The sequence below is a fragment of the Rosa rugosa genome, chromosome 2, assembly GCF_958449725.1.
Source record: "Rosa rugosa chromosome 2, drRosRugo1.1, whole genome shotgun sequence".
Classification (NCBI taxonomy): domain Eukaryota; kingdom Viridiplantae; phylum Streptophyta; class Magnoliopsida; order Rosales; family Rosaceae; genus Rosa; species Rosa rugosa.
Window position 1 is genome coordinate 54,565,542 of NC_084821.1, and position 11,050 is coordinate 54,576,591.

Here is an 11,050-nt window from a genome sequence, read left to right on the forward strand (position 1 = left end):
AGTAAGGATTGAAACCTGCCTATCAATCCCTGATTTCCAGAAAACACGTTATGTTCTTGTATTTTCATATATATAACTATTTTTAAAGTAAAATTCAACTCCAACAGACTAGCTATAGCTAAGTTAAATTTAGCTATAGCTAAGTTAAATTTAGCTTTAGCTAAATTAGCTAGCTATATTTAGCTAGAGAATCATGCATAGCTAAAGCAAAAGTTATATTTCTCTCTCATCTTTTGTCCACATGTCAGTTTATGATTCGATAGAATATAGTATATTATTTATAAATAGCTACTACTGCTGGAGCAACATTGATAAATCAATAGCTATATTTCACAATTTTAGCTAAATTTAACTAAAAAATAATTCCTACTGTTGGAGATGCTCTAACTTGCTAGATGGTAATTTTTCTTATAAATATAAGCACTATATTACTAAAGAATGATACCCTCTTATCTTGCTAGCTGGTCACTTGCATGCTCATCAAATCAGATCAATGTTCATCAGCTTCTGATTGAGAACGCACCTTGTTTATGTTTAATTCGAAGTTTCATGATGATCAGTTGGTCAAGACTTCAAAAATAATGACTGATTGGTAATATGTTATCCGTATAGAAATGCTTATTGCTGAGATTCATGATGAGTCATGAGCATGAGTCTTGTAAAAACCTGACCAGATGAACCTAGCTAGCTTAATTCGGTGCTTCAATTAATTTCTTATATACCTTCATATTATATAACAAATATACTAATGAGGTAACCAAATTTACAGAATGATTGATGATTACGTGAGTTTGGTATGTGTGGTTTTCAGGCATGTTTCAAATTTACAGAATAGAGAGAATCATATATGTAGATTGACTAGACTGATTAAAGAAGTCGGGTTGGATTGAGTTTTGTACATACTTTTTAAACAAATTAACAAATTAATGAGAGGTGCACACGTTCCGTTTACTAATTGAAGAATGAAAACGACTGGTAACTGCAACTACCCTCCACTATGAGTAAGTGGGTATATAACGTGGCTATCTGAGGATTAGGGAAACGTCTTGAATATCTACTTTTAGTACGTAAAAGCAATTGTTGCTTCCCCTACTTTCCAAAGACTATGACCTTCCTTTCCTCTTTGATACGCACTAATCCAATTTCTCCCTTGAAACCTATTAATTTAAGACATAAGAATTGCTTGCAAAGAAGAATTACTTTCCTCTTTTGATTTTATTTATGATGCACCATATATAGTGAGCAGCGGATATAAGTTTTTCAGATGTATATAATTGTAAGGTAGTTCAATCTAAAACCGAGAATGTCAAAAAAAGAGGTGTAACTAATTATATCCAACTAAACTCTTAGTACACTCAGCTCTAAGATTCTTTAGTCAAATCTTGATATTTATTTCAATATGCATCATAGAGATATCCTGAGAATGCGTGATGTTGTTTCAGCCACATACATTGTAGGGATAAGCTTACAACGAATTCGATCCAATTAATTTTAAGTTACATCTCTGAATTTTGTAATATTGTACAAAGTAATTGTTATATAATATGAAAATTTGATAATATGATGTATATACATATACGTGCACATATATAAACAATCCATGGCCATGCTATATATAAGGTATTGACATTTGTGGCAGACAAAAACATCATGATCTCAATGTTTTTTTTTTTTTTTGATGACCATCTCAGTGTTGTTGATGGTGTTCCTTTTCGACTGATGATCCATAATAAATTAAAAAAACGATATGATAAAATAGTCCAAAAAAACCCTTGTCGCCTTGTCGGTCTCCCCACCTCATATGATGCCAAAGAAAACTACAAGAACGAATTATATACCTGTGCCAGGTGTCGAGGCCTTTACGAATAGCTGAATATTGCTGAGATCGATTACCTTGAATGTATCTGGTCATTCCCACTTTTCATTTTCAATGTGAATGAAGAAATTACGAGCGTCCAATAAATTCAGAAAGTGCTGGCCGACTAAGTCACTATAAGATCAGATATGGCTAATTTTCTGGTTTAATTGTCAGGAAAATGGACGAAACATGAGACGAAAACAAGAATGAAAACGAAACCTAGGACGAATATTGTACAAAATCGATTAGGACGAATAGTAACTAGCTTTGTCATAGTGCATGTGTCTACGTATTCACAGGACAGTAGTATCTAGGAGGGATATGGCGAGTTTAGGGTTTCATTTTCGCTCTTCGTAACTGACAAATGTGCAGAAGCTAGCTAGGGTTAGAGTACTCCTGATAATAAAAAAAATCTCTCTATTATCAATAGAAGATCAAGTTATAAGTTTCGAGAATAATTGATCGACAATGATCTCACATATTTTGGATTAAGGCGAGTCGAACTTGAGATTTCTGAGCATTAACAAAAGAAAATAATTGGTATAGTTATATACTGTTTAGTTTCGTTTATCGTTTTGGCCAAGTGTTTACCACTTGCAAGTTGCAACACATGTATCAATCCGTATGTCCTTTACTTAACATTTTTAAGGATGAATAATGTAGGACACGAGCTAAGAACCAACTTATAATACAAATTGTACTGATAGTACAAGTTTAGGTGCAGTATACAGCTAGATTTGGTTAATAAGAATTAGAGTATTGGTACTAATTACATATGATTTGAGCATCTAACTTGAAACCAACAATGGCGCAATAGATAAAGAGACTCGGTATTTTACAAGACTTGAACAATTTCTTATAGTTCCAATTCGAAACATTTACTCTTAACACTACTATATGACTAAATTTTGAGCCATTTAGGAGCTCAACCTTTTTTTAGCAGGTAACGAGGAAGCTAGCACGTCTGGTCATTGACCGTACCTAACACGGACAATATACTTGAAGGACACTCGACATGACATTGCAAACACCAAGTCAAATGGGATCCAAGATAAGCCTATCCTCTCTCGAACCCAATGGAAACGCCTCCATGAATTATCATTTTCTTAGTTGTGGGTGATGGAAAGTATAGTCCACTCTTATTTGCAAGGAGCAGAATGCATGGAGTTGGTTGATTGAATCTGACTCGAGCACCATGCATGTTTGATTCAACCTCAGTGCAGAAAATAATAGACATTACTCCTCACTAGCTATTAAAAACAAAACTCGACCATTACTCAACCATGTATCATGAGTGAAGCATACCTCAAAAGTCATCCATGTATTGAACATAGTTAAGATAAGATCATAAGACCACATGCCCCTACATACTTATCAAGTGCTGATGAACCACGATCCAAACACAATAAACAGGAACGCCCATTCCTCCATGCAAGTAGCTCTAAGTTTTGGTAGTGGGCAATCAATTGGAACATTATAGCTTATAGCAATTTGACATTGTCATAACCCTCCTTAGTTGTTATGAACTTTGTATGGCATGGACCCTCCAAGCACCAAAACTCACTCATATGAAGGAAAGAAGTCAATAATAAAGTAATGTGAGATTCACATCCAAAATCAATTAGTAATTGATGACATGGTCCAAACCCTTATAAACTCATATGCAAGGTCCTCAATTTCCCATGTGGGATTCATACTCTCAACCGTCAAGAAACTAGAAAGCTTCCTTGATGATGACTGACTTTCGTTTTCAATTGTAATTTTATTTATCTATATTTATCTGCTGATCCTGAGATTCTAAAGGTCTGAGGCGAGAAATTAAAATGTGGTCTCCTACACACACACACAAATAACTAAACAAAATAACGTGTCTTGAATAAAAGTAAAAATAACAAAACAGAAGTATATGAATTGAATGATTGGATGAATAATTGAATATATATGTAGAGTTTTTTTTTTTTTTTTGCTAGGCTTGCTGCCCAAAAAGCTTGGGCATGATCTTAGCAATGGCCATGATAAGTCAGAACAATCCAATGTATGAGTTATGAACTTATTTCATTGGAAATAAAAAAAAATAGAAATGAAAAGTATGTAGCAAGGATCGAACCTGGGTTGCTATGACAAGGACTTGATGCAGTACCGCTGAAGTAAAACAAAGAATGGGGATTATAAACAGCAAAAACAATATATATCCTAAGTTTATATATACATAATCCACGGAGGTTCCGGAATCCCGTGGCCTGAGACCGCTGCCTCAAGTAGCAGCCCTCAGGGCCGGCCCTTATCTGTCCATTTGTGTTAGTTTTGACGCACTGCACGTGAGAGTATTAGTTTGATTTAAACCATTGACTAGTTTTCCAACTTATTGGATTGAGTTATTTAGGTACAATAGATGTCCATCAATTTCAAAAAAGGGTCCTAAAAACTGCATTAGATTGACCTTCCAAGCAAGTATCGACGGCCACTCATATATATCATACAAGGAGCTGAAACTATACAAAACCTTCTTGATCACTAGCTAAAAGTTTCATCACTTATAATTGAGCCTGGTTTTGGGTGGTTGTGCGTTTGAATCTTCGAATGTACCTAATTTTGTATACCGGTAATTGTTTGTTAATTTCACAGGCTGATTAGAGTTGCATGTGAGGAAAAATATTACATTTAAATCATTTTTAAATACTTTTTAAAATTCTATATTTCGCAACCTTTATATCTTTTTGATAATGATATATATTTATATACAATTTTTTTGTCACTTTGTGTTCAAATACTAACTTCAGTTCGTAAGAGCACTATCCTATTATTAGCTAAAATCTGTTGTAGATTGTTATTTTAACAGTCTTTTCTAGTCATAAACTCCGATGTCAACTCTTTCTTGTTTGAATACATGTGAAAAATGAAGTCATTATATATATACACACACATATTTGATATATTCTACAGTTTAAGATTTTGACAAATAATGATGCTCTATAGTGATGAATGTTGTGTTGCAAGAACCCTGCGAGCACCAAAAACCACTCATGATTAATTTATGTAGGGAAGAAAGAAGAAAGCTTCCTCCATCGATGATAGGAGTACGTTAGATCATCATCCACAACTCTCTCATGTAAAAGTCAATCCTCTTCAACAAATTGCTTGAGCTCCCTGTGCTATACCATCTCATCAATCCTATACTTTCCTCTTGAAATTATTACTTTGCTGCATCATTGCTGAGATTTTGCCATTATTGTATAATGCAACAATTTTTATGTGGAAAACCGTCATTTATCTACTCAAACTCATCTTAAATAAAGTATTATCGTTTTCTTTGCAAAGTTGACTGATCAAAACATCCATGCCCAATTGACATAATGAGGTTAGCATTCGAAATATCTCGAGTTCCATCATCAACATTGCATCCGTTGAAGTTCTTGCTAGTCATTTCTGCTATAATATTTCTTGCAAAGCAAACAATCCTGACTTGACACGACGTACTTCTTCTTTTGCAACAGCAAGTGAAAACCGATGAGTTACAGTAAATTTGATGACTTTAAGAAGCAATCAATCACCTTTTTGTTACCACACTTCAATTTCATTTGCGTTACTCTGATAACCCACCCCACTGTCGGGTATCCCACTCAATTTCAATCTGAACCCTTTTTAAGTCCTCCTCGATAAAAGAAGGCCAAATGGATGGTAACATCATGATTTCTTTCTACGCAGTCCTTTTCCTTCCTTTTGTACGTTGTTTCAAAATTGGGTAGAGTAATTGGGTATAGTGATACACAATCTATTATGGTATCAAAGCAGGTTGTCGCCTATCAGATCTAACAAACATACTTCTAGAATTTTTTGTTATGTTATTTAGAATAAGTTGATTACGTACGTGTTTAGCTCAAAGTCTCGACACACATGTGAAGAAAATAAAAAAAGTTAAACGTTAAGGAAAGTGTTTCAGAGTGATGTTTTATATTAGAGATCTAATCTATTTAAATAATTTTAAGTAAATGTCTCCCTCCGATGAACTAATATCGCTTAATCTCTTATTTGTTTAAAAAAATAATTGATAATCAATTTTAAATCAGATGTTCAGATTTATGTCACTAATATATAACGTTGCTAAATTAAACATCATGTTTCCATTTGATGAACAAACCAAGAACAGAGCACCACTATCATCATCATCATAAAATTGATTAATTTACCATAAAGAATACTCATATTATTATATATAAACAACAGAGAATAATAAACTCCCTGATGTATTAGAGAAAACAGTGTTACACACACTTCCATATATAAGATCATATACAGTACAATACATTAGAATAATCCACAGGAAAGTGAAAGGATCGGCAGAAACCATCTGAGCTTCACCTAGAGCTATACCCAAAAGCTACAAGCTGGTACCCCAAAACCTTTCACTCCAATCCTAACTCTAACCAGAACCCATACTAATACAAAGATCAACATCACCGATGGAGTAGAAATGTAACTAGGGAGACTCTGGGGGCTTAACTGCAAGCTTCCCACTGATCAAAGCAGCAGGTTGTGGCCTAATAGGTGTAACAAATAGACTTTCAGATTTTTTGTTATGTTATTTAGAATAAGTTGTTCACGTGTTTAGTTCAAAGTCTCGACACACATATGAAGATAATACAAAAGTTAAACGACAGTGTTTCAGAGTGATGTTTTATATTAAAAATTTAATTCATTTAATTAATTTTAAGTCAGATGTTTATATTTATGTTGTTATATAATATAAAACGTTGCTCGATTAAACATCATGTTTCCATTTGATGAACAAACCAACATCACTATCATCATAAAATTAATTAACTTACCATAAAGAATACTCGTATTATATATAAACAACAGAGCATAATGAACTCCATGATGTACAAGAGAAAACAGAGTGTTACGTACACTCTTCCATATATAAGATCATATACAGTACATTAGAATAATTCACACGTAAGTGAAGGGATCGGCAGAAACCAACTGAGCTTCGCCTAGAGCTATACCCAAAAGCTACAAGCTGGTACCCCAAAACCTTTCTCACCCCAATCCAAACTCTAACCAAAACCCAAACTAATACAAACGCCACCATCACCGATCGAGTGGAAATGTAACTAGGGAGACTCCGGGGGCTTAACTGCAAGCTCCCACTGGAAAATCTCCTCTAATTATGCTAAAATCTAACAAACTTAAGCCTGCTTCTGTAAATCCTTGGAACTTATAAACGTGCCGTGGAAACCGTACGGGACTCTGGAAGGTAACTTGATCGAAGCTTCAAGCTTCAAAGTCATGGCATTAACAATTTGCAGCTCTGATTTCCATTCCTTTTCATCATGGACGAATGCGAGAATGTAACCGTCGTCTTCGTTCTCCGAATTCGGGTCTCTTGGAAGAAACAGAGGCTCACCGCCGAACCTCTGCTCTCCATAGATGTGCTTCTCGACTTTCCCACTGAAAAGGTCCACCTTGGCAAAACCCGAGACTTTAGGCCACGGCTCGGCAAGAGCCAAGTACGCGAACCGGGTCTTGCGCCCGAGTTTGTTCCGGTTCACCATTCCGGCTTCCAAATTCACCTGCTCGGAACAGATTGCCCGACGTGTAGACTTTCCAGTTTTCAAATTGAGACGTATTTCCGACAAAACGCTCTGTAAATTCTCGTCGCATTCGTTGAAAATGGAGTCGGGTGGAGTCATACACGACCCGATCACCACGACCTCGTCAGTCTCGGGCTCTTCCCAAGCGTTCCAGAGATGGAAGCAGAAGCAATCAGGCGCTTCGACCCATCTGATTCCAGAAGCGTCGCTCGCATTCTTGTCGAGAATTCCGAACCGGGCAATCTTGTTCTTATCGTAAATCACCGGGGACCCACCGCGGATCATCTCCGGGAGGTTGAAGACGACCTGCTGGTCCGGGATTACGACGAACCGTTCGGTAATGGCGAAGTCGTGCATCATGGTGGGCTGGGCCAGAGGAATTTCTACGTCAGGGGACTTGGTGCCGTTTGGGGAGAATTTGAAGTACTTGAGGTACGGCTTCTGGACGACGTCGTAGCTGAGCGCGAAGAGTTCGCCGGTGGCGGGGTCCACTTTGGGGTGGGCGATCATGGTGGACTTGAGCTGGTCCTCGAAGTCGTATCTCCCGACGGTTTTGAGGTCCCCTGTTTTCGTGATTTTCACTTGGTACGGCAAGTCGTCTTCCGACATGGCCAGCAACCGGCCGTTGAAGTAAACGAGGCCGGCGTTGGCGACGCCGATTCCGTGGCTGGGGTCCACGAGCCCGCAGGCCCCACGTAAGTAGAAGAGAGCCAATCGGGCGATGCCAGAGTGGCCGTGGAGTTCGCCAATGGCTTTGGGGAACATGGGCCGGCCCAGAGCCCGCTCCTGGACCATACGGTGCGTTTCGGTGAACCTGCAGGCGTAGCTGGCGGTCCCGTCGGAGTTGAAGTTCAGGGCGTGAACCATGCCGTCTCCGTCGAAGAGGTGGTGACCGGCGACCGGCTCGTGAAGTGGGTTCGCGCCGTTTCGGACGTAGACTCCGCGAATGCATTTGGGGATTTGTCCGGTGACGGGAAGTGAGTGTTGGACGGGTTGTTCCGGCACCGGAGCAAAGTTTCCGGCGATTTGGACTTTTGGGTCTGCGGTTTTGGGGAGTGGGTGTTCGAGCTCTTTTGACACCAAAGCACTCTCCATTGCGTCTATGGCCATGGCCGCTGCTCTCTGAAGTAAATTCCATTGGGGCTGTACAAGGGGCTTAGAATTTGGAGAAGAAGAAGTTTGGGGTTTTTGATCTTTTGGGGTTTTAGGTAAAATGGTAGTAGATGGTGATGGCTGTGTGTAGGTTGGGGCTTGTTTGGGAAATTGGAGGAAGGAGGGTGTTTGTAGAGAGCAAGTGATTGTGTTTGTGTTTTTGGGGCTTGAAACAGAGAAAGAAGTAGCACCCAAATCTCTTCTTCTTGATGAAGAAAGGAATCGCTTGTGGTTAACCACCCATGTGCCTGAAGTAGTAGCTGTTGCGGCAGTGGAAGGCATGGTTGCTTCTATTTTAGAATAGTAAATTTGTTTTGAAAGTTCCAAAAGCCTGCGCTAAAAATAGCAGTAGAAGTAATTTAAATGAGCTCCCTGATTGGCCTGGAAGGGCAAGAAGTCTATGTTTGTTTGGATGCGAACTCAGAAAGAGAGAGAGAGAGAGAGAGTGTGGAGGGGACTCTGAGAGAGAGAGAGAGGGAGGGTGTGTGTGAGATTTGAGGACTGGGTGAGAGAGATGGTGGGTTTATATAGGAGGGAGGAGGAGGGGAAATTGGAGGTCCACCTCAAGCAGGTAGAAGGAGACCACGTGTTGGGATTACGAGAATGGGGGACTCAAATTAGAATTGCCAATAAGTGATCGTAACCAAGGTGGAGCCGTGGAGGCCTGGAGGGGACGTACTTGCTTAATAGCTTGACACGACCCCCTACTAAAATTATATTGATATTGTCTCAAAAATAGGTTTTTTTATATAAATCTCTTTGGATTTCATATTATGCAGATTAATAATTGTTTTTAATTATTATTATTTCGTGACCTTAAATTTAGAAAGAAAAAAAAAAAAAATACTTACACCGTCACATTGATTGCAAATTCTTATGGTAGGGCATTATCGTTAAAAATTCCAAGCAGAGTATGAGTGCATCTAAGGCTGTCAATGAGTTATGTCGTGTTGGGTTCGTGTTGTGTTATCAGGTCATATCAAATTTGACAGTCTTAGGTGCATCTATGTTTCACATAGGGCTTTAACTTTGTTAAAAGAAAACTAGTCTTCCTCCACACAAGCTCGATTTGCATGGACAATTTTTTTTTTTTTTTGGTTAGAAAATAAAAAGGAAAAGATAGTAAAAGAAAACAGTAATTACAAGGAGATGATAGTGATAGAGAAAAGTTGTGGGATTTATTTTTTTATTTTTCTTAATAAAAATATATTTTGTAATTATCTTAATTGGTCTTCTGATTTAATTAGTTCTCAATTTTTTTTATTTAAGATTATTTCTGTCAAAATTTTTAATTTTGGCTAAAAAAATCTCTTCTCTTAAACTCTTTTTTTTGAATGAAACCAGACAACTTTCATTCAACTCAAGCCAGAACGGCACAGAAACATACCTTCCCTTGCCATCTATGGGCAAGTCTAGAACGTGGCATGCTAGCACCACTCATTAGACAATCAGTGCTCACAAATGAAAGCAAGCCTATAACAATGAAAAATCTAGAACACAGTACATAGGCATAGTTCAACGAAAAACTAAAATCTGTCCTTGCCATCCAAGTTAGGGCTAGGAGGTTTGGCTGGGTCCACCCTCCTGGATCCCAAATTTGAAATCCCATAGAACCAAATCCTAAAATTTTGGGCATCAAATCTGGATTTTGTTTTTGCATCCAATTTTGTTTGGGCAACCAGAAGAAATTGGACACCCTAACACAATTAGGTCCCCAAAGTAATAGTATAGCGGTAGAAATGTTTTTCCTCATTTACTTGATAATTAAGAATTTGTAGTTATTTACTATCTTATCATTACTGTTTTTTTGTTGTCAATACGCTGGTGAACTCCGTCGCACATGATTTGGTATGTTTGTATTAGAATTAATTTCAGTTTACCCCCTGAGGTTTGGTGGTGTTATCATGTCACCTCATCTACTTTCAATTTTGAATTTTTACCCCCCAAGCTTTCCAATTTCAGTCAACCGTGTCCTATTTCTCAGATTCCGTCCAAATTGGACGTTAACTCAGATCTTGGAGCCCACTTTAAGGGCTAAAATGGTCAATTCAAGATTAAAAAAAAAAACACCACCAGATTAGATTCTCTCTCTCTCTCTCTCTCGCGAAGACCTAACCATTTCCTCCTCTATTCTCTCTCCCTCTCTCACTGCCTCACCACCACCATGGCCCTTGACCAAGATGACGCCGTTCTCCCCGAAGGTGACCTCTCTTCCTCCTCCTAAGATGACAAGGAAGAAGACGACAACGTCGTTGACGAGGACCATGACGTCATCAACTCCGCCAATCTCCTTCCTCCAATTCCCTCCCTATCGTCCTTCCATCGTCACCGTGGAACCCATCTCTGAAGAACCCAGTCTCTCAATTTCCGATGAGTGGCTTTTGGTAAACCATCACATCTTCTCCGCCGCCGCCGTCAACGCCACCAGAACCCGACCAACATTTTC

General features: G+C 38.3%; 1 protein-coding gene across 1 annotated transcript; it reads right to left on the minus strand.

Annotated features, from left to right (window-relative positions):
- Positions 1-6,739: 6,739 nt before the first annotated feature.
- Positions 6,740-9,107, minus strand: LOC133728469 (9-cis-epoxycarotenoid dioxygenase NCED1, chloroplastic-like). Its single transcript, XM_062155880.1, has one exon. The coding sequence runs from the start codon at positions 8,884-8,886 to the stop codon at positions 7,048-7,050; it is 1,839 nt and encodes a 612-aa protein (XP_062011864.1). The 5' UTR covers positions 8,887-9,107; the 3' UTR covers positions 6,740-7,047.
- Between the last annotated feature and the right edge of the window lie 1,943 nt (positions 9,108-11,050).